This window comes from Rhinopithecus roxellana, chromosome 8, assembly GCF_007565055.1.
Source record: "Rhinopithecus roxellana isolate Shanxi Qingling chromosome 8, ASM756505v1, whole genome shotgun sequence".
NCBI classification, from domain to species: domain Eukaryota; kingdom Metazoa; phylum Chordata; class Mammalia; order Primates; family Cercopithecidae; genus Rhinopithecus; species Rhinopithecus roxellana.
In genome coordinates, this window is record NC_044556.1 from 21,481,536 (window position 1) to 21,506,661 (window position 25,126).

Genomic DNA, 25,126 nt, shown 5'->3' on the forward strand with positions numbered 1-25,126 from the left:
GGTAACGTCCAAGAACAAGAATTCTTGTGCTTATTTCCAAGATATGATTGCCTTAAGAAGAATACCTGTTTATATTTTGCTTTTAGATATAAGTGTTTAAACCTTGACTTACTTGGAACACAGCATTGATTAAATTATATTTCATTAGTTTTATTGATACTGCTTATCTGTTTAAAATTCAGATAGAAAGTTTGAATGACAAGTTACAAAATGCTAAAGAACAGCTTCGAGAAAAAGAGTTTATAATGCTACAAAATGAACAGGAGATAAGTCAACTGAAAAAAGAAATCGAAAGAACAACACAAAGGATGAAAGAAATGGAGAGTGTAAGCAAATTATTTCCACCTAAGAAACAAGTGATAGTCTCTTTTGAGTGAAATGAATCTTTATGTTTTAAACTGGTTGGTTTTAATATACAAAAACTGTGCCATAACTGTTTTTAGGCTAGTTATTTGTGCCAGAAACCTGTTAGTTTCTTTGACCTTTTAAAATATTTTTCTGATGGTCTAGGTATAGGCAAAGACAATGTCTCATTTATCTCTGTATACAGGCCTTTGCATGGTATCTTTCATATAGTAAATCTACAACATATGCTTATTTGGTTGACAAATATTTATTGAGAAGCTGTGTAACAGAATTGAGGAGTCAACTTTTTTTTTTTTTTTTTTTTTGAGACGGAGTCTCTCTCTATCACCCAAGCTGGAGTGCAGTGGCACAGTCTTGGCTCACTGCAACCTCCGCTTTCCGGGTTCAAGTGATTCTCCTGCCTCAGCTTCCCAAGTAGCTGGGATTACAGGCGCCTGCCACCACGCCTGGCTAATTTTTTTATTTTTAGTAGAGACAAGGTTTCACCATACTGGCCAGGCTGGTTTCAAACTCCTGACCTTGTGATCCGTCCACCTCGGCCTCCCAAAGTGCCGGGATTACAGGCGTGAGCCACCGTGCCCGGCCTAAGAGTCAGCTATTAATAAGATACAGTGTTTTGTGTATTGGGAACTCCATCGAAAGAATGGATAAATAAATAATTGCACATTATTGAGACCAAGTGCACTGAGTTGCCAGATGAAGTTTGATGACTTCATATCATCACTATGCATGTGTGTTGACTGGTGAATTCAATCCTCCACTTGCCTTTTTAAAAAGTGAATTTAGGGTCAGGCACGGTGACTCACACCTGTAATGCCAGCACTTTGGGAGGCCAAGTTGGCAGGATCATTTGAGCCCAGAAATTCAAGACCAGCCTGGGCATCATAGCAGTGGGACCCCTGTCTCTACAAAAACCTTTAAAAACTAGCTAGGTGTGGTGATGCATGCCTGTGGTCCCAGCTACTTTGGAGGCTGAGTGGGAGGATTGCTTGAGCCTGGGAGGTCAAGGCTGCAGTGATTTATGATCACACCGCTGCCCTCCAATATGGGCAACAGAGCAGGAGCCTTTACCAAACGAAGAAGAAAAGGAAGAAGAGGAGGAAGAGGAAGAAGAGGAAGAAGAAGAAGGAGGCGGGGAGGGGGAGAAATACTTTATTTGAAATTTAATTGAATAATATAAAACCATTTCAGTGGGAGTAGCAGCCCCAGTGACAAGTTTTACTTTCACAGAGAATAAGACCTTAACCCAGCTGTGTGGATTAAATGGTGGATTTTAATTATCTATACCAATATATTCTCTTTGACATAGATAATCAAATGTTAACTTCTCTTTTCTCTTTATGTTTTCTGTTATGAGTGTTACTTTCAAAATGGTAAAAGATTATATGGCTTGTATATGTTACAGTCATGTAATATATATCAAGAAGAGTCCCAATTATGGTATTTTTGTCATTTTCTTATAGTTTTTTTTCTTGACTATCAGTTTCACAGTGGGTGATACTCATTGTATGTTAAATTTTAACATACTCATTGTATGTTAAAGGATTTAGTTGGAAGGGGGACATTTACTTATTAAGCAAAATCAGAATAAGAAATAGGTTATCTGTATATTTCATTCTGAAACCTACAAATACCTTATGTTTTTCAGGTTATGAAAGAGCAGGAACAGTACATTGCCACTCAGTACAAGGAGGCCATAGATTTGGGGCAAGAATTGAGGCTAACCCGGGAGCAGGTGCAGAACTCTCATACAGAATTGGCGGAGGCTCGTCGTCAACAAGTCCAAGCACAGAGAGAAATAGAAAGGCTCTCTAGTGAACTGGAGGATCTAAAGCAACTCTCTAAAGAGAAAGTAATTCCTATTTTAAATAATCTTATGTTTCTGAAATCTTACAAATTTTAGCATTCACTTTTTTGAACTGTAGAATATAGTTCTTGCAAAAATGAACTGTATCGCACAACAGTGTGAATGTACTTAATCCCACTGAATTATACACTTAAAAATGGTTAAAATGGTCAATTTTGTGTATATTTTACCACAATTTTAGAAAATGATGAACTGTGTTATATATAGATAACTTTGTAATATAACTGGGAAGTCCTTCAGAACTGCGTTTTGGCCAAACTAGTTCTCAATAAATTGAGTTATAAAGCACTTCTAGACTTTTAAGTGAGTTCAGGCTCTTACTTGAAGAAAAAATAAAGCTAATCTTTTTTGAGTAAAAATTTTTACATTTGTCGTGACTCTTAAAAATGAAAACTATTGGCTGGGCAAGGTGGCTCAGGCCTGTAATCCCAGTACTTTGGGAGGCCGAGGCGGGCGGATCACAAGGTCAGAAGTTTAAGACCAGCCTGGCCAATATGGTAAAACACCGTCTCTACCAAAAATACAAAAAAAATTAGCCAGGCTTGGTGGTGGGCACGTGTAGTCCTAGCTACTTGGGAGGCTGAGGCGGGGTATCGCTTGAACCCAGGAGGCAGAAGTTGCAGTGAGCTGAGGTCGTGCCACTGCACCCCAGCCTGGGCAACAGAGTGAGACTCTGTCTCAAAAAAAAAATGAAAACTATCCAAATTTGTAACTATGTAAATTTGTAACTTTTAGGAAACCTGTATTTCAAAACCCTTGGTTGGTAAAGTAACTTGGAGGTAAAGTGCTTTTAAAAAGCAAGAGTACTAATATAAATTTTATTTTCCCAGTATTTGGTAGGAAGTTAACTACTTGGCTTAAAAATATTTAGATTGGTATACTTGGGTTAATTATTTAGACTTTAAGAAAAACGTGTTTATTGATGTTGCAAAAAAAATTTCTGCTTTCCATTGTGGTTACGAACATAGGAATTGAATTAAAATATTTTTACCTTTAATTTTGGTTAAACCTACCTATGTTGTTATTCACATTTCTGGATGGTTAGACCAGTAAAGCATACATAGAGAATGTTTATTAGAGAGATATTACACATTTGGGGTTCTTGGAAAGGAAAGCTATCTACTTTTATCTCATTTCTGCCTTTATCAATAGTGTCAAAGTATAGTACAATTGGTTTTTAATTGATAAGCTAAGCTCACTTTAAAAAGTGAATTAAAGTGAGGAATTTTTTAATTGACAGTGTTTTAAATATTATATTTTAACCCAAAACTAAATATATATTGATATGTTTCTCCTTTGATGTAGGGCCAAACCTTGGTTCTTTTTGTATGAGTTATTTGATTAGAATTCTACCTAGTCTTTCTCACATAACTAGAATCCTACCTGGTCTTTCATCACACTATATTCCATTATCTATAGTTTCCAATGTTGCTTTCTTTAAAGTGGAGGAAGAATTAATTAAAAGACATTTGTAAGTGAATCAGACTATAACATGTTATATTTCTATGGGACCTCCTACAATATTTTATAACAATTTTGAGTGCTTCTAATTGGATAGCAAAATGTTCATGACTTACTCATTGAGCTGGTTCAAAACATATAACTTAGTTTTTGAATAAAAACTTTGCTTATTTCATCATGTTCATAATCTATAATAAAATTACAAAATTAAAATTACAAGCACAGTTAGCTAAATTAGCATAAATAAGTTTGGAAAAAACACAACTGACTCTTGATAAACAGACAATATATATAGTGAGCAAAAATATACAAGCATACCTAGCAGTAGACAGTTATCTGCCAGAGTCCAGTGTCCAGTGGTTATTATTAGTAGTTCATTTTATAGAAAGCATTAGTTAGTGAACATCTAATTTGTGATGACAGCAAACAATTATATTAATACTCTCCCATTAATAGTCTCTGAAATGTCTAGATTTTAAAGCATACTGTTTAGTAAGTTAACTTCGTGTCTCTGTTTATATAATATAAAAAATTAAACTACTTCCAGTAACGCACTGGATTAGTTTAGCTATAATAACCAAATAAGTTTTATAGCTTTTACTCAATATGTCATTTTTAAGGATGCTCATGGAAACCATTTAGCTGAAGAATTGGGGGCTTCTAAAGTACGTGAAGCTCATTTAGAAGCAAGAATGCAAGCAGAAATCAAGAAATTGTCAGCAGAAGTAGAATCTCTCAAAGAAGCTTATCATATGGAGGTAAAGAAAAATTTAATTTGTTTTGGTAGTGCCCACTAAAGTAGGTTGACCTATCTGGACAAAAGTATGAGTCCAGCTCTTAAGTGTTCATTATTGAATAATACATTGTGGTCTTCATTTCTGGTAGCCTACACATATAGCTTTCACTTTAATACACTGTGGGGTTAAGAGCTTGAATTCTTGAGCCAGGCAACCTGGTTCTAAACCCTGGCTCACCACGGAGCCACCTGTATTACCCTGGGTAAGTTACTTAACCTCTGTCTAAAATGGATATAATAACAGTACTTCATAGAACTGTGGTGAATATTAAATGAATTAATATATAAATTATAAAATAGCATTTGTAAAAGATTAGCTGGAGATATTTAATAACTGATATAAATAGTTTCATGTGATGTGAATCTATAATGCTTTGCAATTTTCAACATTTTTTCTTATAGTAACTTAGCTAGAGAGGTAATACTGGAGCCTTTTTATCTGTCAACATGTCTTGAGCCTTCATAGAAATGGGCAGTATTATTAACTAGTATAGCATTTTTCATCTTTTTTAAAATTACATTTGAAGATATTACCCAAAATCTTTGAATATGATTTAAATAAATTATGTTTAGCGCTAATAAAGCATTTTTCTAATATGGCAAGGGTTGCAAATACATTTATGTTAAACTCCATTCAGGGGAGTTTGGTGACATTTTTGTGGGTGATTGGTAGGGCTTCTGGGGACCATGTCTTGCTTAAATACATTTGGAATTATATGTCTTTGAAAGCATTGTGCCTGCCAAACAAAACATATTTACAAGCTGAATCTAATCCTAAGGCTAAGAATTTGCAACCTTTGATCTTTAGAGACAAATGTGAATGAATGCTGCTGGACTCAGCATAATTATATAATTGTTATTAACATCTCAACTTAGTAACCATCAGTAATAATTAGGCGCTCTCAAGTGTTTGCCCTTAACTACTCATTGTACTTTCATTATATGGCCTCTGTTCTGTTTTTAAGTATAATTATCCAATTTTTTCTTTTAGTTTTATAAGCCACCTGAAATTATAAATATATAGAACATAAAATAAATTGTAAAATTAGTTCAGTATTGCTATCTTTTTTAAAAAGAGATGGGGTCTATGTTGCTCAGACTGGCCTCAAATTCCGGAGCTCAGATAACCCTCCCTCCTCAGCCTCTAAGTAGCTGGGAGTAAAAGCACATGCCGACTGGGCGCACTGGCTCACACCTGTAATCCCAGCACTTTGGGAGGCCAAGACAGGTAGATCACTTGAGGTCAGGAGTTTGAGACCAGCCTGACCAACATGGCGATACCCCATCTCTACTAAAAATACAAAAATTAGCTGGGCGTGGTGGTGCATGCCTGTAATCCCAGCTACTCAGGAGGTTAAGGCAGGAGAATTGCTTGAACCCAGGAGGTAGAGGTTGCAAGGAGCCGAGATCGTGCCATTGCAATCAAGCCTGAGTGACAAGAGTGAAACTCCATCTCAAAAAAAAAAAAATAATAAGCACATGCCACTGCATTTTAATATTTGATACTGCTATTTAATATTTGATACTAATATTTTGTATATAATATTGAAGTATATATTTTTACCTGTTTGGAAGTTGACAAAAATTTACTTTTAAAATATATATGTTGTTTGAATATAAAAATAAGAGGATATGGTATTAAAGTAATAGAGAGCTAGAAAAGAGGATCAATAATTTTTAACAGTTTTTATTATACTTTAAAAGTATTTTTTCTTTCTTTTTTTTTTTTTATACTTTAAGTTCTGGGGTACATGTGCAGAACATGCAGTTTTGTTACATAGGTATACACATGCCATGGTGGTTTGCTGCACCCATCAACCTGTCACCTACATTAGGTATTTCTTTTAATGTCATCCCTCCCCTAGCCCCCCACCCCGTGACAGGCCCTGGTGTGTGATGTTCCCCTCCCTATGTCCATGTGTTCTCATTGTTTAACTCCCACTTACGAGTGAGAACACGCGGTGTTTGGTTTTCTGTTCTTGTGATAGTTTGCTGAGAATGATGGTTTCCAGCTTCATCCATGTCCCTGCAAAGGACATGAACTCATCTTTTTTTATGTCTGCATAGTATTCCATGGTGTATATGTGCCACATTTTCTTTATCCAGTCTATTATTGATGGACATTTGGGTTGGTTCCAAGTCTTTGTTATTGTGAATAGTGCCACAATAAACATACGTGTGCCTGTGTCTTTATAGTAGAATGATTTATAATCCTTTGGGTATATACCCAGTAATGGGATTGCTGGGTCAAATGGTATTTCTAGTTCTAGATCAACAGTATTTTTTAATATATAGGTTTCCAAATTGTCAGAAAATCCCTTAATAATAAACGCAAAACTCCTGACTTTTTGGAGGAGAATGAGATTGTTTTAACCTATAATTGTGAAAATTTTAAATACATTTAAAAATAGATAGTATAAATAATATACATTCTCATATTTATTTTTGAATGTTAATAATTATCAATGCATAGCCAATTTATTTCATCCATAAATTGAACATTGACCATTTTCTTTATCTAAAAGAGAATACTTTTGAGAATGAAAAGGAATGCTATAGTAATTACATGCGGGTACCAGGCATAAAACCTAGACAGTCCTAAGCATTCTTGGAAGTGTGTCAACATACCTTTAACCTTTGAAAGCACAATGCTTTCAAAGAGATATGATTCTAAATGTATTTAAGCAAGACATGGTCCCCACAAGCCCCACCAATCTAAGCAAGACATGGTCCCCACAAACCCCACCAACCACCCACAAAAATGTTACCAAACTCCCTTGAATGGAGTTTAACATAAATGTTAAATCCATTCCCAAGCCATCCCCCATATTCACATATTATTTGAAGCAAATTTAAGACATAATTATTTCATCCATAAATAATTATGTAGACACAATTATTTCATCTGTTCAAAAATAAATATAAGAGGATGTATACATTTATACTATTCTATTACTATTCAGTAAGTATTTTGTATTAGTCCATTTTCACACTGCTATAAAGAAATACCTGAGATTGGGTAATTTATAAAGAAAAAGGTTTAATTAACTCCCAGTTTCACATGGCTGGGGACACCTCAGGAAACTTAAAATCACGGCAGAAGGTTAAGGGAAAGCAAGGCATGTCTTACATGACAGCAGGAGAGAGAGAGTGTGTGGAAATGCCACACTTTTAAACCATCAAATCTCATGAGAATGAACTTACTGAGAACAGCTTGGGGGAACTGCTCCCATGATCCAGTAAGCTCCCATCAGGTACCTTCCTCCACACATGGGGATTACAATTCAAGATGAGATTTCGGTGGGGACACAGAGCCAAGCCATATCATTCCAACTCTGGGCCCTGCCAGATCTCATGTCCTCATATTTCAAAACACAATCATGCCTTCCCAACAGAACCCCAAAGTCTTAACTAATTCCAGCATTAACCCAAAAGTCCAAGTCCAAAGTCTCATCTGAGACAAGCCAAGTTGCTTCCATCTATGAGCCTATAAAATAAAAAACAAGTTAGTTACTTCCAAGATACAAGGGGGATACAGTCATTGGGTAAATGTTCCCCTTCCAAATGGGAAAAATCGGCCAAAACAAAGAGGCTGCAGGGCCCATGCAAATCTGAAACCCAGTGGGGCAGTCATTAAATGTTAAAGCTCCAAAATAATCTCCTTTGACTCCATTCTTCACATCCAAGGTATGCTGATGCAAGAGGTGGACTCCCAAAGTTTTGGGCAGCTCCACCCCTGTGGCTCTGTAGGGTACAGCCCCTGTGGCTGTTTTCACGGGTTGGCGTTGAGTGCCTGGGGCTTTTCCAGGTGCACGATGCAAGCTGTTGGTGATTCTACCATTCTGGGGTCTGGAGAATGGTGGCTGTCTTCTTACAACTCCACTACCCAGTGCCCCAGTGGGGACCTGTATGGGGGCTCCAACCCCACATTTCTCCTCTGGACTGCCTTAGTAGAGGTTCTCCATGAGGGCTTCACCTCTGCAGCAGACTTCTGCTTGGACTTCCAGGCATTTCCACACATCCTCTGAAATCTAAGCAGAGGCTCCCAAAGCTCAATTCTTGTCTTCTGTGCACCTGCAGGCTTAACACCACATGGAAGCTGCCAAGGTGTGGGGCTTGCACCCTCTGAAGCAACGGTCTGAGCTGTACCTTGACCCCTTTTAGCCATGGGTGGAGCTGAATCAACTGTGATGGCAGGTCACCCCATCTTGAGGCTGCACAGAGCAGTGGGGCTCTGGGCCTGGCCCATAAAACCATTTTTTCCTCCTAAATATCCAGGCCTGTGATGGGAGGGGCTTCCTTGAAGATCTCTGAAATGGCCTGGAGACATTTTCCTCATTGTCTTGGCAATTAATATTTAGCTCCTCATTACTTAAGAACATTTCTGTAGCCAGCTTGAATTTCTCCCCATAAAATGGGTTTTTCTTTTCTACCACATGGCCAAGCTGCAAATTTTTTTAAACTTTTATGCTCTGCTTCCCTTTTAAACATAAGTTCTGATTTCAGATCATCTCTTTGTGAATGCATATGACTACACTTTCACAAAAGCCAGATCACCTCTTGAATCCTTAAAAATTTCTTCTCTCAGAGACCCTAAATCATCTCTCTCAACTTCAAAGTTCCACAGATCTCTAGGGTGGGGGCAAAATGCCACTGGTCTCTTTGCTAAAACATAGCAAGATACTCTAGTTTCCAATAAGTTTCTCATCTCCATGTGACACCACTTTAGCTTACACTTCATTGTCCATATCACTATCAGCATTTTGGTCAAAACCATTCGACAAGTCTCTGGGAAGTTCCACACGTTCTCACATCTCCCTGTCTTCTGATTCCTCCAAACTGTTCTAACCTCTGCCCATTACCCAGTTCCAAAGTGACTTCCACATTTTCAGGTTATCTTTATAGTAGTACCCCACTATTCTGATACCAGTTTTCTGTTATTAGTCCATTTTCACCCTGCTATAAAAACTGAGTCAATTAAACCTCTTTTCCTTATAAATTACACAGTCTCAGGCCTGGCATGAGTACCTGAAGCTTTTCCAGGTGCAAGTGCAAGGGCTGTCACTGGATCTACCATTCTGGGGTTTGGAGAACGCTGACAGTTTCAGGGTAATTTATAAAGAAAAGAGGTTTAATTGACTCACAGATCCACAGGGCTGGGGAGGCCTCAGGAAACTTAGTTTTTATAATTATGGCAGAAGGGGAAGCAAGTCATGTCTTACATGGTGGTGGGAGAGAGAGAGCAAGAGGGGATGTGTCACACTTTTAAACGATCAGATCTCATAAGAACTCAGTATCATGAGAACAGCATGGGTGAAACTATCCCCATGATCCAGTCACCTCCCACCAGGTTGCTCCTTCGACATACAGGAATTACAATTCAAGATGAAGCGTGGGTCGGGATACGGAGCCAAACCATAACATAGCTCTAAAAGATAAGGGCTATTTTTTGGAACAGAACCACAATACCATTATCACACCTAAAAATTGACAGTGACTCCTTAATATCATCAAGTATCCAATCATTGTTCAGATTTCCCCACTTGTCTCAAAAATGTCTTTATAATTTATTTGTTCAAATCAGTACCCAAATAGAGTCCATTGCATTTGGTTCATTAAGTTCTTGAGTAAATTGAAGATTATAGATTCCTTTTCTCCCTTTTTCCTCTAGTATTTTTGAAAAATCAGATATTTGTAACTATAAACAGAATTTGCTATTTTTAAAGAAAAAGTAAATAAAAGTAGAAAGTATTAGACTGTTGTTGAATCCAGTTTCATTCTATTTTTTTGTTTATTTTTTTTCTTTTCCATTCTGGGGCTATATAGATGATTTCACATCAAGAGAACCATGCAAAGTGGAAGATTTCTGCTGACTCTCAAAAGACTTCTGTTCAGCAACTAAATGAACAATTAGAGAAGGCAAAACTGGAATTAGAAGAAGCTCAGGATACTGTAAGCAATTTGCATCAACAAGTCCAAGATAGGAATGAAGTAATTGAAGCTGCAAATGAAGCATTACTTACTAAAGTAAGTAAACATATAAAAGTAATAAAGCATATGTATGAAAACGTAAATGTCTTATTTACCTGTTCTTGTAGTTTATAAAGGACTATATGACCAAATATTGGCCTGTTTGAATAAAAAGCATTTTATTTAGAAGATTGTGAATTTAGGAAATTATTAAGATGTACATCTTATTACCATAGAAGATGTAATTTATAAATGTTCAAATATAAATTCATCTAATCATAATGTTTAGAGGGTTTTATACTTGATGTACCTAAAACAAAAAAGCAGAAGCATTTTTCAAAATCAGCAAAGTTCTTTTAAAATCATAAAGTAGGCCAGGCGTGGTGGCTTACTCTTACATTCCCAGTACTTCAGGAGGCCAAGGTGGGCAGATCACTTGAGGTCAGCAGTTCAAGACCAGCCTGGCCAACATGGTGAAACCACCCTGTCTCTACTAAAAAATACAAAAATTAGCAGGACGTGGTGGCCAGCACCTGTAATCACAGCTACATGGGAAACTGAGGCAGGAGAATCGCTTTAGCCTGGGAGGCAGAGGTTGCAGTAAGCCGAGATCGCACAACTGCACTCCAGCCTGGGTGACAGAGTGAGACTCCTTCTCAAAAAAAGAAAAAAATAAAGTAGACAATCCAAGAATGTATTCAGAGGTTTTTATCTAGATTTGAATATAGACATAATTTAAAAAGGAATCCCTGTTCTTTGGTCAAGGCAGGAGGATGACTTGAGTCTAGGAGTTCAAGTCCAGCCTGGACAACATAGCAAGACCCTGTCTCTGCAAAAAACAAAAATTTTTTTTAAATAGCTTTTGCTTTGTATTCATCTTCATTAATCATGGCAGTTTCTCCCAGAATTTGAAATTAATATCAGTATTGATGCATAGAGATTAAAAACTTAACATTGGTTCAAACCTGCCAATATGTAGGGTAAAGTTCTTAGTGAAGGCCTTAAAAAAGAACATACTGATAATTATGAAGCAATAAATGATTTTATAGCAAAATGAAAGTTATTGAAAAGGAAAAAACCTCAGCCAAATAATACCTTAGAAATATTTCTAGTTACTAAGCTGAATACTTAAATTCCATTTATAACAGAGTTGATATTAACAGTACTAGAGGAAAGCTGAATAGACATAATCTAACACATAAAAACATATTGAGGTTGAACACTCTATTAATGCTTTTATTAATATTTCATGTTCTGTAATATACATTTATACAGAATTATGAGCTTCATTATAGAAAATTGACCCTAAAAAATTAGATTCTGTGCTGTATTGCTTGTCACAGTATTATCCCTGCTGCTCATTACTAAATATTACTGATGAGATAAATACAATTAGATTGCATGTGTTAGTAATTCAGATGATTTTAACTGTTTAGGCAGTTACCAAAATAGTGGCTATGTAGCAATATTTTTTTTTTTTCAGGCAGAGTCTTGCTCCATTGCCCAGGCTGGAGTGCAGTGCCACAATCACAGCTCACTGCAGCCTCGATCTACTGGCCTCAAAGCAATTTTCCCACCTCAGCTCCCGAGTAGCTTAGACGACAGGAATATGCCACCACGCCCAGCTAATGTTTGACTTTTTTTTGTACAGACAGAGACTCCTTATGTTGCCCAGGCTTTTCTCAAACTTCTGGGCTCAAGCAGTCATCCCAAATTGGCCTCCCAAAGTGCTGGCATTGCAGGCATGAGCTACCACAACTGACTGACAATTCTTAAATGAATCATAGATATAGAGATCTTAGAATATGTACTGTGATTAGTCAATATACCAGTCAGAAAATAGAATTTCTCTGTTGGCTCACAGTAGCTCTCAAAGTCAACCTCAGCCTGCTGTAAAGTCTAAACTGAAGAGAAATTGAGGATAAAACAAAGAAATAAAAAAGACAGTCTAATAGAAGGGGAGAAGCAAGCATAACTGTAACTAAAAATAATAGAAAGCAATTCCATTGACAACATCAGTAAATGACAGGGAACAAAATCAGAAGTGAGGGAGAAGAAAAGAAAGATCAGTGTTTAAGGCAACTAGTCTTTCTAGTTCACTTTCTCTGGTATCCTAACTAGCAACCTTATATTTGAGGGTAATTAGAACAAGGGCAAAAACCATTTTTTGAGAGCCATGAAGGCATCATTATATTATGGCTCACTACAATTACATTCACAACAGTGACCTTTGAATCTTAAGAAAAAGTTGAATTAATTTAATGTATTCAGTGTAGTATATTTAATTGTAAAAGTTATGTGTTAAAACTGTAGGTTAAATAAAATCCTACTTATATGAGATACTACATATCTCAATTATGGCTAGATAATGCAGAGGAGGAAAAAGAAAAAAGACTGCAGCTGTGTACAGTCCTATTCTGTAACAACTCTATAACTGTTTTTTGTTAATTGTGATTTTAACAATGTGAATGTAAGATTTACAACAAAAAATTGGCACTCTAGCCACTTAAAAATCATATAAATTGGGTATGGGTTCCAAGATGGCCAAATAGGAACAGCTCCGGTCTGTAGCTCCCAGTGTGACTGACGCTGAAGACGGGTGATTTCTGCATTTCCAACTGAGGTACCTGGTTCGTCTCACTGGGACTGGTTGGACAGTGGGTGCAACCCACGGAGGGTGAGCCGAAGCAGGGCGGGACATCACCTCACCCAGGAAGTACAAGGGGGTCGGAGGATTTCCCTTTCCTAGCCAAGTGAAGCCATGACAGACTGTACCTGAGAAATTGGGACACTCTTGTCCTAATACTGCACTTTTCCAATGGTCTTAGCAAATGGCACATCAGGAGATTATATTCCATGCCTGGCTCAGCAGGTCCCACACCCACAGAGCCTTGCTCACTGCTAGCACATCAGTCTGAGATTGAACTACGAGGTGGCAGCCTGGGCTGGGGAAGGGGCATCCGCCATTGCTGAGGTTTGAGTAGGTAAACAAAGTGACTGGGAACCTGGAACTGGGTGGAGCCCACCGCAGCTCAATGAGGCCTGCCTGCCTATCTAGACTCCACTTCTGGGGGCAGGGCATAGCTGAGCAAAAGGCAGCAGAAACTTCTGCAGACTTAAACGTCCCTGTCTGACAGCTCTAAAGAGAGCCGTGGTTCTCCCAGCATGGAGTTTGAGCTATGAGAAAGGACAGACTGCCTCCTCAAGTGGGTCCCTGAACCCCGTGTAGCCTAACTGGGAAACACCTGCCAGTAGGGGCTGACTGACACCTCATACAGCTGGGTGCCCCTCTGAGATGAAGCTTCCAGAGGAAGGATCAGGCGGCAATATTTGCTGTTCTGCAACCTCCGCTGGTGATACGCAGGCAAACAGGGTCTGGAGTGGACCTCCAGCAAACTCTAACAGACCTGCAGCTGAGGGGTCTGTTAGAAGGAAAACTAACAAACAGGAATAGCCTCAACATCAACAAAAAGGACATCCACACTGAAACCCCATCTGTAGGTCACCATCATCAAAGACTAAAGTTAGATAAAACCACAAAGATGGGGAGAAACCAGAGCAGAAAAGCTGAAAATTCTAAAAACCAGAGTGCCTCTTCTTCTCTAAAGGATTGTAGCTCATTGCCAGCAATGGAATAAAGCTGGACGGAGAATGACTTTGATGAGTTGACGGAAGCGGGCTTCAGAAGGTTGGTAATAACAAACTTCTCCAAGCTAAAGGAGGATATTTGAATCCATTGCAAGGAAGCTAAAAACCTTGAAAAAAGATTAGACCAATGGCTAACTAGAATAAACAGTGTAGAGAAGACCTTAAATGACATGATGGAGCTAAAAACCATGGCACAAGAACCACGTGACACATGCATAAGCTTCAGTAGCCAATTCGATCAAGTGGAAGAAAGAGTATCAGCGATTGAAGATCAAATGAATGAAATAAAGTGAGAAGTTTAGAGAAAAAAGAGTAAAAAGAAATGAACAAAAGCCTCCAAGAAATATGTGATTATGTGAAAAGACCAAATCTACGTTTGATTGGTGTACCTGAAAGTGGCGGAGAGAATGGAACCAAGTTGGAAAACACTCTTCAGGATATTATCCAGGAGAACTTCCCCAAGGTAGCAAGGCAGGCCAACATTCAAATTCAGGAAATACAGAGAATGCCACAAAGATACTCCTCGAGAAGAGCAACCCCAAGACACATAATTGTCAGAGTCACCAAGGTTGAAATGAAGAAAAAAATGTTAAGGGCCACCAGAGAGAAAGATCCAGTTACCCATAAAGGGAAACCCATCAGACTAACAGCAGATCTCTCGGCAGAAACTCTACAAGCCAGAATAGAGTGGGGGCCAATATTCAACATTCTTAAAGAAAAGAATTTTCAACCCAGAATTTCATATCCAGCCAAACTAAGCTTCATAAGTGAAAGAGAAATAAAATCCTTTACAGACAAGCAACTGCTGAGAGATTTTGTCACCACCAGGCCTGCCTTACAAGAGCTCCTGAAGGAAGCACTAAACATGGAAAGGAACAACTGGTATCAGCCACTGCAAACACATGCCAAATTGTAAAGAACATCGATGCTAGGAAGAAACTGCATCAACTAACGAGCAAAATAACCAGCTAACATCATAAAGACAGGATTGGATTCACACATAACAATATTAACCTTAAATGGAAATGGGCTAAATGCCCCAATTAAAAGACACAGAGTGGCAAATTAGATAAAGACCAGACCCGTCAATGTGCTATATTCAGGAGACCCATCTCATGTGCAGAGACACACATAGGCTCAAAATAAAGGGATGGAGGAAGATCTGCCAAGCAAATGGAAAACAAAACAAACAAAAAAAGCGGGGGTTGCAATCCTAGTCTCATAAAACAGACTTTAAACCAACAAAGATCAAAAGACACAAGGCCATTACATAATGGTGAAGGGATCAATTCAACAAGAAGAGCTAACTATCCTAAATATATATGCACCCAATACAGGACCACCCAGATTCATAAGGCAAGTCCTTAGAGACCTACAAAGAGACTTAGACTCCCACACAATAATAACGGGAGACTTTAACACCCCACTGTCAATATTAGATCAATGAGACAGAAGGTTAAAAAGGATATCCAAGACTTGAACTCAGCTCTGCACCAAGTGGACCTAATAGACATCTACAGAACTCTCCACCCCAAATCAACAGAATATACATTCTTCTTAGCACCACATTGCACTTACTCCAAAATTGACCACATAGTTGGAAATAAAGCACTCCTCAGCAAATGTAAAAGAACAGAAATCACAACAAACTGTCCCTCAGACCACAGTGCAATCAAATTAGAACTCAGGATTAAGAAACTCACTCAAAACCACACAACTACATGGCAACTGCACGACCTCTTGAATGACTACTGGGTACATAATGAAATGAAGGCAGAAATAAAGATGTTCTTTGAAACCAATCAGAACAAAGACACAACATATCAGAATCTCTGGGACACATTTAAAGCAGTGTGTAGAGGGAAATTTATAGCACTAAATGCCCACAAGAGAAATCAGGAAAGATCTAAAATTGACACCGTAACATCACAATGAAAAGAAATAGAGAAGCAAGAGCAAACAAATTCAAAAGCTAGCAGGAGGTAAGAAATAAGTAAGATCAGAGCAGAACTAAAGGAGAAAGAGATACAAAAAACTCTTCAAAAAAAATCAGTGAATCTAGGAGCTGGTTTTTTGAAAAGATCAACAAAATTGATAGACTGCTAGCAAGACTAAGAAAGAAGAAAAGAGAGAAGAATCAAATAGACACAATAAAAAAATGATAAAGGGGTATCACCACCAATCCCACAGAAATACAAACTACCATCAGAGAATACTATAAACACCTCTATGCAAATAAACTAGAAAACCTAGAAGAAATGGATAAATTCCTGGACACATACACCCTCCCAAGACTAAACCAGGAAGAAGTTGAATCCCTGAATAGACCAACAACAGGCTCTGAAATTGAGAAAATAATTATTAGCCTACCAACCAAAAAAAGTCCAGGACCAGACGAATTCACAGTTGAATTCTACCAGAGGTACAAAGAGGAGTTGGTACCATTCCTTCTGAAACTATTCCAATCAATAGAAAAAGAGGGAATCCTCCCTAACTCATTTTATGAGGCCAGCATCATCCTGATACCAAAGCCTGGCAGAGACACAACAAAAAAAGAGAATTTTAGACCAATATCCCTGATGAACATCGATGCAAAAATCCTCAATAAAATAACTGGCAAACTGAATCCAGCAACACATCAAAAAGCTTATCCACCACAATCAAGTTGGCTTTATCCCTGGGATGCATGGTTGGTTCAACATATGCAAATCGATAAACGTAATCCATCACATAAACGGAACCAAAGACAAAAACCACATGATTATCTCAATAGATGCAGAAAAGGCCCTCAACAAAATTCAACAGCCCTTCATGCTAAAAACTGTCAAACTAGGTATCGATGAAATGTATCTCAAAATAATAAAAGCTATTTATGACAAGCCTACAGCCAATATCATACTGAATGGGCAAAAACTGAAGCATTCCTTTTGAAAACTGGCACAAGACAGGGAAGTCCTCTCTCACCACTCCTATTCAACATAGTGTTGGAAGTTCTGGCCAGGGGAATCAGGCAGGAGAAAGAAATAAAGTATTCCATTAGGAAAAGAGGAAGTCAAATTGTCCCTGTTTGCAGATGACATGATTGTATATTTAGAAAACCCCATCATCTCAGTCCCAAATCTCCTTAAGCTGATAACTTCAGCAAAGTCTCAGGATACAAAACCAATGTACAAAAATCACAAGCATTCCTATTCACCAATAACAGACCAACAGAGAGCCAAATCATGAGTGAACTCCCATTCACCATTGCTTCAAAGAGAATAAAATACCTAGGAATCCAACTTACAAGGGATGTGAAGGATCTCCAAGGAGAACTACAAACCACTGCTCAGTGAAATAGAAGAGGACACAAACAAATGTAAGGACATTCCATGCTCATGGATAGGAAGATTCAATATCATGAAAATGGCCATACTGCCCAAGGTAATTTATAGATTCAATGCCATCTCCATCAAGCTACCAATGGCGTTCTTCACAGAATTGTAAAAAACTACTTTAAAGTTCATATGGAACCAAAAAAGAGCCCACATAGCCAAGACAATCCTAAGCCAAAAGAACAAAGCTGGAGGCATCATGCTACCTGACTTAAAACTATGCTACAAGACTACAGTAACCAAAACAGCATGATACTGGTACCAAAACAGAGATATAGACCAATGGAACGGAACAGAGGCCTCAGAAATAACACCACACATCTACAACCATCTGATCTTTGACAAACCTGACAAAAACAAGAAATGGGAAAAGGATTTTCTATTTAATAAATGGTGGTGGGGAAACTGGCTAGCTATATGTAGAAAGCTGAAACTGCATCCCTTCCTTACACCTTATACAAAAATTAATTCAAGATGGATTAAAGACTTAAATGTTAGACCCAAAACCATAAAATCCCTAGAAGAAAACCTAGGCAATACCATTCAGGACATAGGCACAGGCAAGGACTTCATGACTAAAACACCAAAAGCAATGGCAACAAAAGCCAAAATAGACAACTCAGATCTAATTAAACTAAAGAGCTTCTGCACAGCAAAAGAAACTACCATCAGAGTGAACAGGCAACCTACAGAGTGGGAGAAAATTTTTGCAATCTACCCATCTGACAAAGGGCTAATATCCAGAATCTACAAAGAACTTAAACAAATTTACAAGAAAAAATCAACCCCATCAAAAAGTGGGTGAAGGGTATGAACAGACACCTCTCAAAAGAAAACATTATGCAGCCAACAGACACCTGAAAAAATGCTTATCATCACTGGCCATCAGAGAAATGCAAATCAAAACCACAATGAGATACCATCTCACACCAGTTAGAATGGTGATCATTAAAAAGTCAGGAAACAACAGGTGATGGAGAGGATGTGGAGAAATAGGAACACTTTTACCCTGTTGGTGGGAGTGTAAACTAGTTTGACCATTGTGGAAGATAGTGTGGCAATTCCTCAAAGATCTAGAACTAGAAATACCATTTGACCCAGCAATCCCATTACTAGGTATATACCCAAAGGATTATAAATCGTGCTGCTATAAAGACACATGCACACGTATGTTTATTGCGGCACTATTCACAATAACAAAGACTTGGAACCAAACCAAATGTCCATCAATGATAGACTGGATAAAGAAAATGTGGCACATATACACCATGGAATACTATGCAGCCATAAAAAAGGATGAGTTCATGTCCTTTGTAGGGACATGGATGTAGCTGGAAACCATCATTCTGAGCAAACTATTGCAAGGACAGAAAACCAAACACCACATATTCTCACTCATAGGTGGGGATTGAACAATAAGAACACTTGGACACAGGGTGGGGAATATCACACGCCAGGGCCTGTCATGGGATGGGGGAGGGGAGAGGGATCATTAAGAGAAATCCCTAATGTAAATGACGAGTTAATGGGTGCAGCACACCAACATAGCACATGTATACATAGGTAAGAAACCTGCACGTTGTGCACATGTACCCTAGAACTTAAAAAGTATTTTAAAAAATCATATAAATCAATTTTAGATGAAGTAGTATAAAAACAGGAAAGAACCGAAATATGCATGTTAAACTTTTATTTTGTAATGCATTCTGTGGTTATGACAGTTTTAGTTATGAACACAGTATTTTTGAAAGCTACTTTAAGAACAGAAACTATCAGATTAAAATGGACAGGATTTAGAAATATGTATCTTATGGATACCTTTAAGAAAAGGCAAATGTATTTGAAAAGAAGACTACTATACTTACATTATTAAGCTTTTGAAATTAATATATCATCTCTTCTTTAAGGCTTTTTGGTTTTTTAGTTTATGTAGTCTCCTAGGATCCCAAAGTTCAGTTAGAGGACCCAAATGAAAGACATGAAAAAAATAGAAATGAAAAGTTTATTTAACAAGGATTAATTTATTAAAAAATCACTTTTTTAAGTTTTTGAAAAATGTCTAATATAATAAAGCTTTCTTGTAATGAGAACACAAAAAGCAGAATAGCTTATATCTGTTTATTCCCTGTTGGAAATTCTGAAAGGGGTCTTTTTGTGTCTATATGTGTTAGATTAACAAAAGCTAGCATACCTCTACACCTTTGCAGAGAAATTTTTAGGTGTAAGATTTCAATCTTGAATAGAAATTGATATTGTCATTAACACCAAAAATATACATATATAAGGAAAATTAGTTTTAATGGAATTTCTTAGAATAAGCATATTTCAAACAAACGTGTAATTTTCCCCAAGTGAACCTATCTTAAATAAGTAAAGGTTTTAAACAGAGCTTGGAAAATTCTCAAGAATTATCAACAGAATTCCTATACTGGGACAAAGGTTGACTTTCTAAAAGTCTATGATTTTCTAAGGAGTTCATTCATTTAACAAAAATGTATTGAGCACCTACTATGTACCAATTTTTCTGCAGGAATCAGAATTAACCAGATTACAAGCCAAAATTTCTGGACATGAAAAGGCAGAAGACACCAAGTTTCTACCAGGCCCATTTACATCTCCAACAGAAATTATGCCTGATGTTCAAGAGCCAAAATTTGCTAAACATTTTCACACATCTTTTTCCAAGTGTACAAAATTACGTCGCTCTATTAGTGCCAGTGATCTTACTTTCAAAACTCATGGTGATGAAGATCTTTCTGAAGAATTACTACAGGACTTGAAGAAAATGCAATTAGAACAGCCTTCAACATCAGAAGAAAGTCATAAGAATCTGACTTACACCCAGCCAGACTCATTTAAACCTCTCACGTATAACCTAGAAGATGATAGTTCTGAGAGTAATGACTTTAGCACGCTTAGTGGGATGCTAAGGTACATAAACAAAGAAGTAAGACTATTAAAAAAGTCTTCTATGCAAACAGGTGCTGGTTTAACTCAGGTATGTTTTTTATACACTGTAAGTTGTAATATTTGTTTCCAAAGCATATCATTTTGTTACTTGGAAGAAAATTCATATATTTAAATGAAAAACTACTAATATTTGAAAAAGGAAGATTTTACATTTTAAACATTAAGTAAAATTAATACCAAAAGACATTTTCTCTAGGTCATGGTGTGAGATAATAGGGGGAAAGAGAGAGGCAAAGGGAGACAGAACAGGAAGTAGAATGAAAAATACGTAGATAGACATGGAAGTGCTTAAAAATTAAAAAAAAAAAACTGAAAAAAAGAAAAATGGGAAGAAGAAACATGCAGTGAGAGGAATCCAGAGAAAGTAGGTTCTGAGGTGAATGTTCTCATAACTTCGTCATAATTTACTGTTCACTTGGGCTCAGTATGTCAGAATAAGTTATTGCTGGCTATCACTGTCTTTGGAAAGTTGATTTACTGATTAGCCATTATTTAAAAGTATGAATAAGGCCAAATGCCCTCATCCTTATAATTTTTCACCCTAAAGTATTTATGTTCATCTTTCCTTCTTTTATCCCTTTTCTCTTTAAAAGAAAGATACATCCCTCTTCTTTTTTAGAGAGAACCTCTTGAACATGTACTTTTAAGCCTTTAATATGCTTGCCTGTTTTGCTTCTCTGCTTCCTGATTTAATATGTATCTTCAAGCTTCTTTATTTACCTCTTCCTTTCATTTCCAGACATCTTAAAGTCATACCCATTCTAAGCTGGGTGCAGTGGCACATGCCTGCAATCCCAGCTACCCCGGAGGCTGAGGCAGGAGGATTATGTGAGCCCAGGAGTTTGAGACCAGTATGGGCAACATGGCGAGACCCCATCTCAAAAAAAAAAAATTTATTCATTCTATTTCTCCATTGTTGCTACCTCCTTACTACCCTTCCCACTGTGTAACTTACTGTATTTGTCTCTTGAATATTAAATTTACTGTTTTCTTGAAAGTCACAAAAAAAACCTCATTGTATAATACACAAATTTAGTATCCTCTTTTTCTTCAGCTTTTGTAGATTTAACTGTCCATTCCCCCTTTTGATATTTTCTCTTCTCTTGACTTTTATGATTTAATATTTTTCTGGTCCTCTTCTTATTCTGAACTAACTACTTTCTCACTTTTCTGCTCCTTATATTCCTTATGTTCCACAATATAGGATTTAATCTGTAGTTTGCATATGGAAATAATCTCCTTTAGATAATGTCAGCTTTTTAAAAAATGCCTAACATCATTTTCAAACACATCGAGATAGCTTTGGTGGCTTGAACAGTTAAAAAAATTTTTTTTTGTAATAGATCCAAGACAAAGAAAAATTGTTGAATGAGGTTTTCTTCATAATACTTATTTTTGCCTGGCATTTAAATATATGTCTATCTACTTGTTTATTGATTGTCTCCCCCACTGAAAATGTAAGCTCTGTGTGGACAGGGTATGGTCATTTCGCTTATTTCGTATTTCCAGTGCCTGGTATATAGTAGATGCTGAATAAATATTTATGAATGAATCAAATGGCTAAATAAATTATATACAGTAAACATAACTGTAGTTTTAAATGCTAGATTTCATCAGGTTGTCCTGGCCAAAATTTCACTTTTAGCATATTACTTTAAGCATGCAAGAAGTTAAAGATTCAGAAAAGGTAACTGAGAAGTAATCAGTGAAATAGAAGAGAAATTAGGAGAGTATAATGTTTCACAATGTATTTCAAGGAGGGTGAGATCAATTGTGTCCAGTGTTGCTAAGTAAAGTGAAGATTGATAATTGACTATCATATTTAGTAATGTTGAGGCTTTTATGACCTTCATAAGACTGGCTTTAGAGTAACAATGGGAATGAAAGCCTGATGTAGAGTGGGTTTAGCATAGAATGGAAAGAGGAAATAGAAACACCAAGAATAGACAACTCTTTGGATAAAGAGTAAAGCAGAGAAATGAGGGAGATGTCATGTCAAGGGAGAGTTTTTGTTTTGCTTTTTAACATAAGAGAGAAAACAGCTGTTGGATAGTGATAGGAATGATCCAGTAGACAGGGAAACAGCAATTCAAGACAGAGAGTAGAAGGAGTAAAATCCTTAAGGTAGGCTTAACAAATGGGATACAGGAGAACAGTTGAGGAGTTGGTCTTAGATAAAAGAAGGGGCAGTTCATCCACTGTAGTGGGAAGGAAGGCAGAATATGGGAGCACAGAAACACATGGAATGGAAGGTTTGGTAGTGGGAGAGAAATTTCTTTATTGATTGCTTTTATTTTCTTAGTGAAATAAGCAGTGTTTTTAGCTAAGGCATAGTAAGATATTGGAAATTTAAGAACAGGGAAGGTATATGAAATGGTTACTTACTTTGGAGAGTAGGAAAGCATAAACAGACTAGCAAAGTCTAGTAGAATTGCCAGCCAGATAGTTCTGTCATGTGGAACAACCGTGCAAGATACAGGACATGTGGCATCATTTGTCCCTGCTCATTGTATATCTGCAGCAGCATGTTCCTTTCTCCCCTATCATAGTGACAACCAAAAAGTACCATCACAGATTTCTAGAATGTTCTGTAGAGGATGGTACTGCACCCTTTAAGAACCTCTGCTCTACTCCAGTGACCCTTGCAGTCATAGATACGCAAGACTCTCTTTTTGGTAAAAATAGCACCTAATTTATGCAGGATAAATTTGATAAGTACAGTGACAGATTGTGATAACAATACATAGCCTTTACTGTATGTCAAGCAAATCCTTTACATAAGTTAACTCATTTAATCCTTATAACAACCCCCTGATAGGTACTATTATCTGAATAGTACCAAATGATAGTACCTAATAGTTCTACTGTAGCAGGTACTATTATTACCCTTATTATATGAGGAAACTTGAGTCCCTGCTCTTAACCACTATATATAATACTTACATAATTGTGTTGGCATTTTCTTCAGTACTGTCTAATTACATAGTTTGGTCTTGCAGTTGCTTAGCCAGTTAAGGATTAAGAGTAGGAGTTAGCTGGGCACGGTGGCTTACACCTGTAATCCCAGCACTTTGGGAGGCTGACGCAGGTAGATCATGAGGTCAGGAGTTCAAGACCAGCCTGGCTAAGAGGGTGAAACCCCATCTCTACTGAAAACACAAAAATTAGCTGGGTGTGGTGGTGCGCACCTGTAATCCCAGCTGCTCAGGAGGCTGAGGCAGATAATTGCTTAAACCCAGGAGGCAGAGGTTGCAGTGAGCCAAGATTGCGCCACTGCACTCCAGCCTGGACACCAGAGCAAGACTCTATGTCTAAATAAAAAAATAAAGAGTAGGAGTTAAAAGTTACTACATAACTGATAGAATGATTTCTTACTCTGTAGGTTTTTGCAATATATGTTTGAATTTTTCAAGTCATTTCACCTAGTCAATTATCATTGAAGATCAAATTAAAATTAAAATATTCAAAATACTAGCCGGGCAAGGTGCCTCACACCTTTACTCCCAACACTTTTGGAAGCCAAACAGGGGGATTACTTGAGACTAGGATTTCAAGACCAGCCTGGGCAACATAGCAAACCCTATCTCTACAGAAAAATAAAATGAACAATTAGCTGGGCATGGTGGCGCACATCTGTAGTCCTAGCTACTTGGAAGCTGAGGTGGAAGGATCACTTGAGCCTGGTTCAAGGCTGCAGTGAGCTATTATCATGCACTGTAGCCTAGGCAACGGAGCAAGAACCCATCTCTAAACAAAACAAATGTAGCCTATTGTTAAACTTAAAAGATTGGATTCTTACAATCCTATCAAAGTTATATTCTGTACAAACATAGTTTTCTTGATTGTCAATGATACTCTACGTAAAGTTTTAAATGCATTGACCACAGTCAGTACTCATAAGTTTAAGCTCACATGGAACTCTTATAGCGCATGAGCCTCAGTGACCACCTCATAGTCATTTACATGTATGTTGCATTGATAAATATATACTACTCTGTAAAATTTAATGAAAGAGATGTTATTTTTATTTTTTGAGACAGAGTCTTGCGCTGTCACCTAGGCTGGAGTGTAGTGGCACGATCTCAGCTCACTGCAACCTCCGCTTCCCGGGTTCAAGCAATTCTCATACCTCAGCCACCTAAGTAGCTGGGATTACAGGCCTGTGTCACTATGCCCAGCTAATTTTTGTATTTTTTAGTAGAGATGGGGTTTCACCATGTTGGCCAGGCTGGTCTCGAACTCCTGGCCCCAAGTGATCTACCCACCTTGGCCTCCCAAAGTGCTGAGATGACAAGCATGAGCCACTGTGCCTGGCCTGAAAGAGATCTTTTAAATTGGGATGTAGAGCCATGATCTGTAGCCTAATTCAGGTCCTCAGCTTATTTCACCCACAACTTAAGTATGACATTGCATTGGTCTCCTATTTAAAAGCAGAATTTTAAAACTCTTAAACCAAAGAAATTATTATTTAAATAAAATGTTATAAAGAAATCCAGTATGTCAAATAGATACAAAGGTAGTTTATCTGATTGGGGGTAGGATATGTCTGACCTTTACCCAGTTACTTAAATCTACTTATGGCTGTTCATGCAAAAGCTCCAGAGCAGCCCTGGATTAATCATTAAGGAAAATAAGCAGGAGCATAGGGGACTAAGGGAAATGCCATAGTTATTT

At 37.5% G+C, this 25,126-nt stretch overlaps 1 protein-coding gene across 1 annotated transcript in view; it reads left to right on the top strand.

The window, feature by feature from the left end:
• Window positions 1-25,126, top strand: part of CCDC18 (coiled-coil domain containing 18) — a 109,062-nt gene that overhangs the window by 82,061 nt on the left and 1,875 nt on the right. The window contains exons 24-28 of the mRNA XM_030936760.1: window positions 183-326; window positions 2,015-2,218; window positions 4,315-4,452; window positions 10,317-10,517; window positions 20,013-20,480. Of these exons, the coding sequence (XP_030792620.1) occupies window positions 183-326; window positions 2,015-2,218; window positions 4,315-4,452; window positions 10,317-10,517; window positions 20,013-20,480 (1,155 nt within the window). The remainder of the gene's footprint in view (window positions 1-182; window positions 327-2,014; window positions 2,219-4,314; window positions 4,453-10,316; window positions 10,518-20,012; window positions 20,481-25,126) is intronic.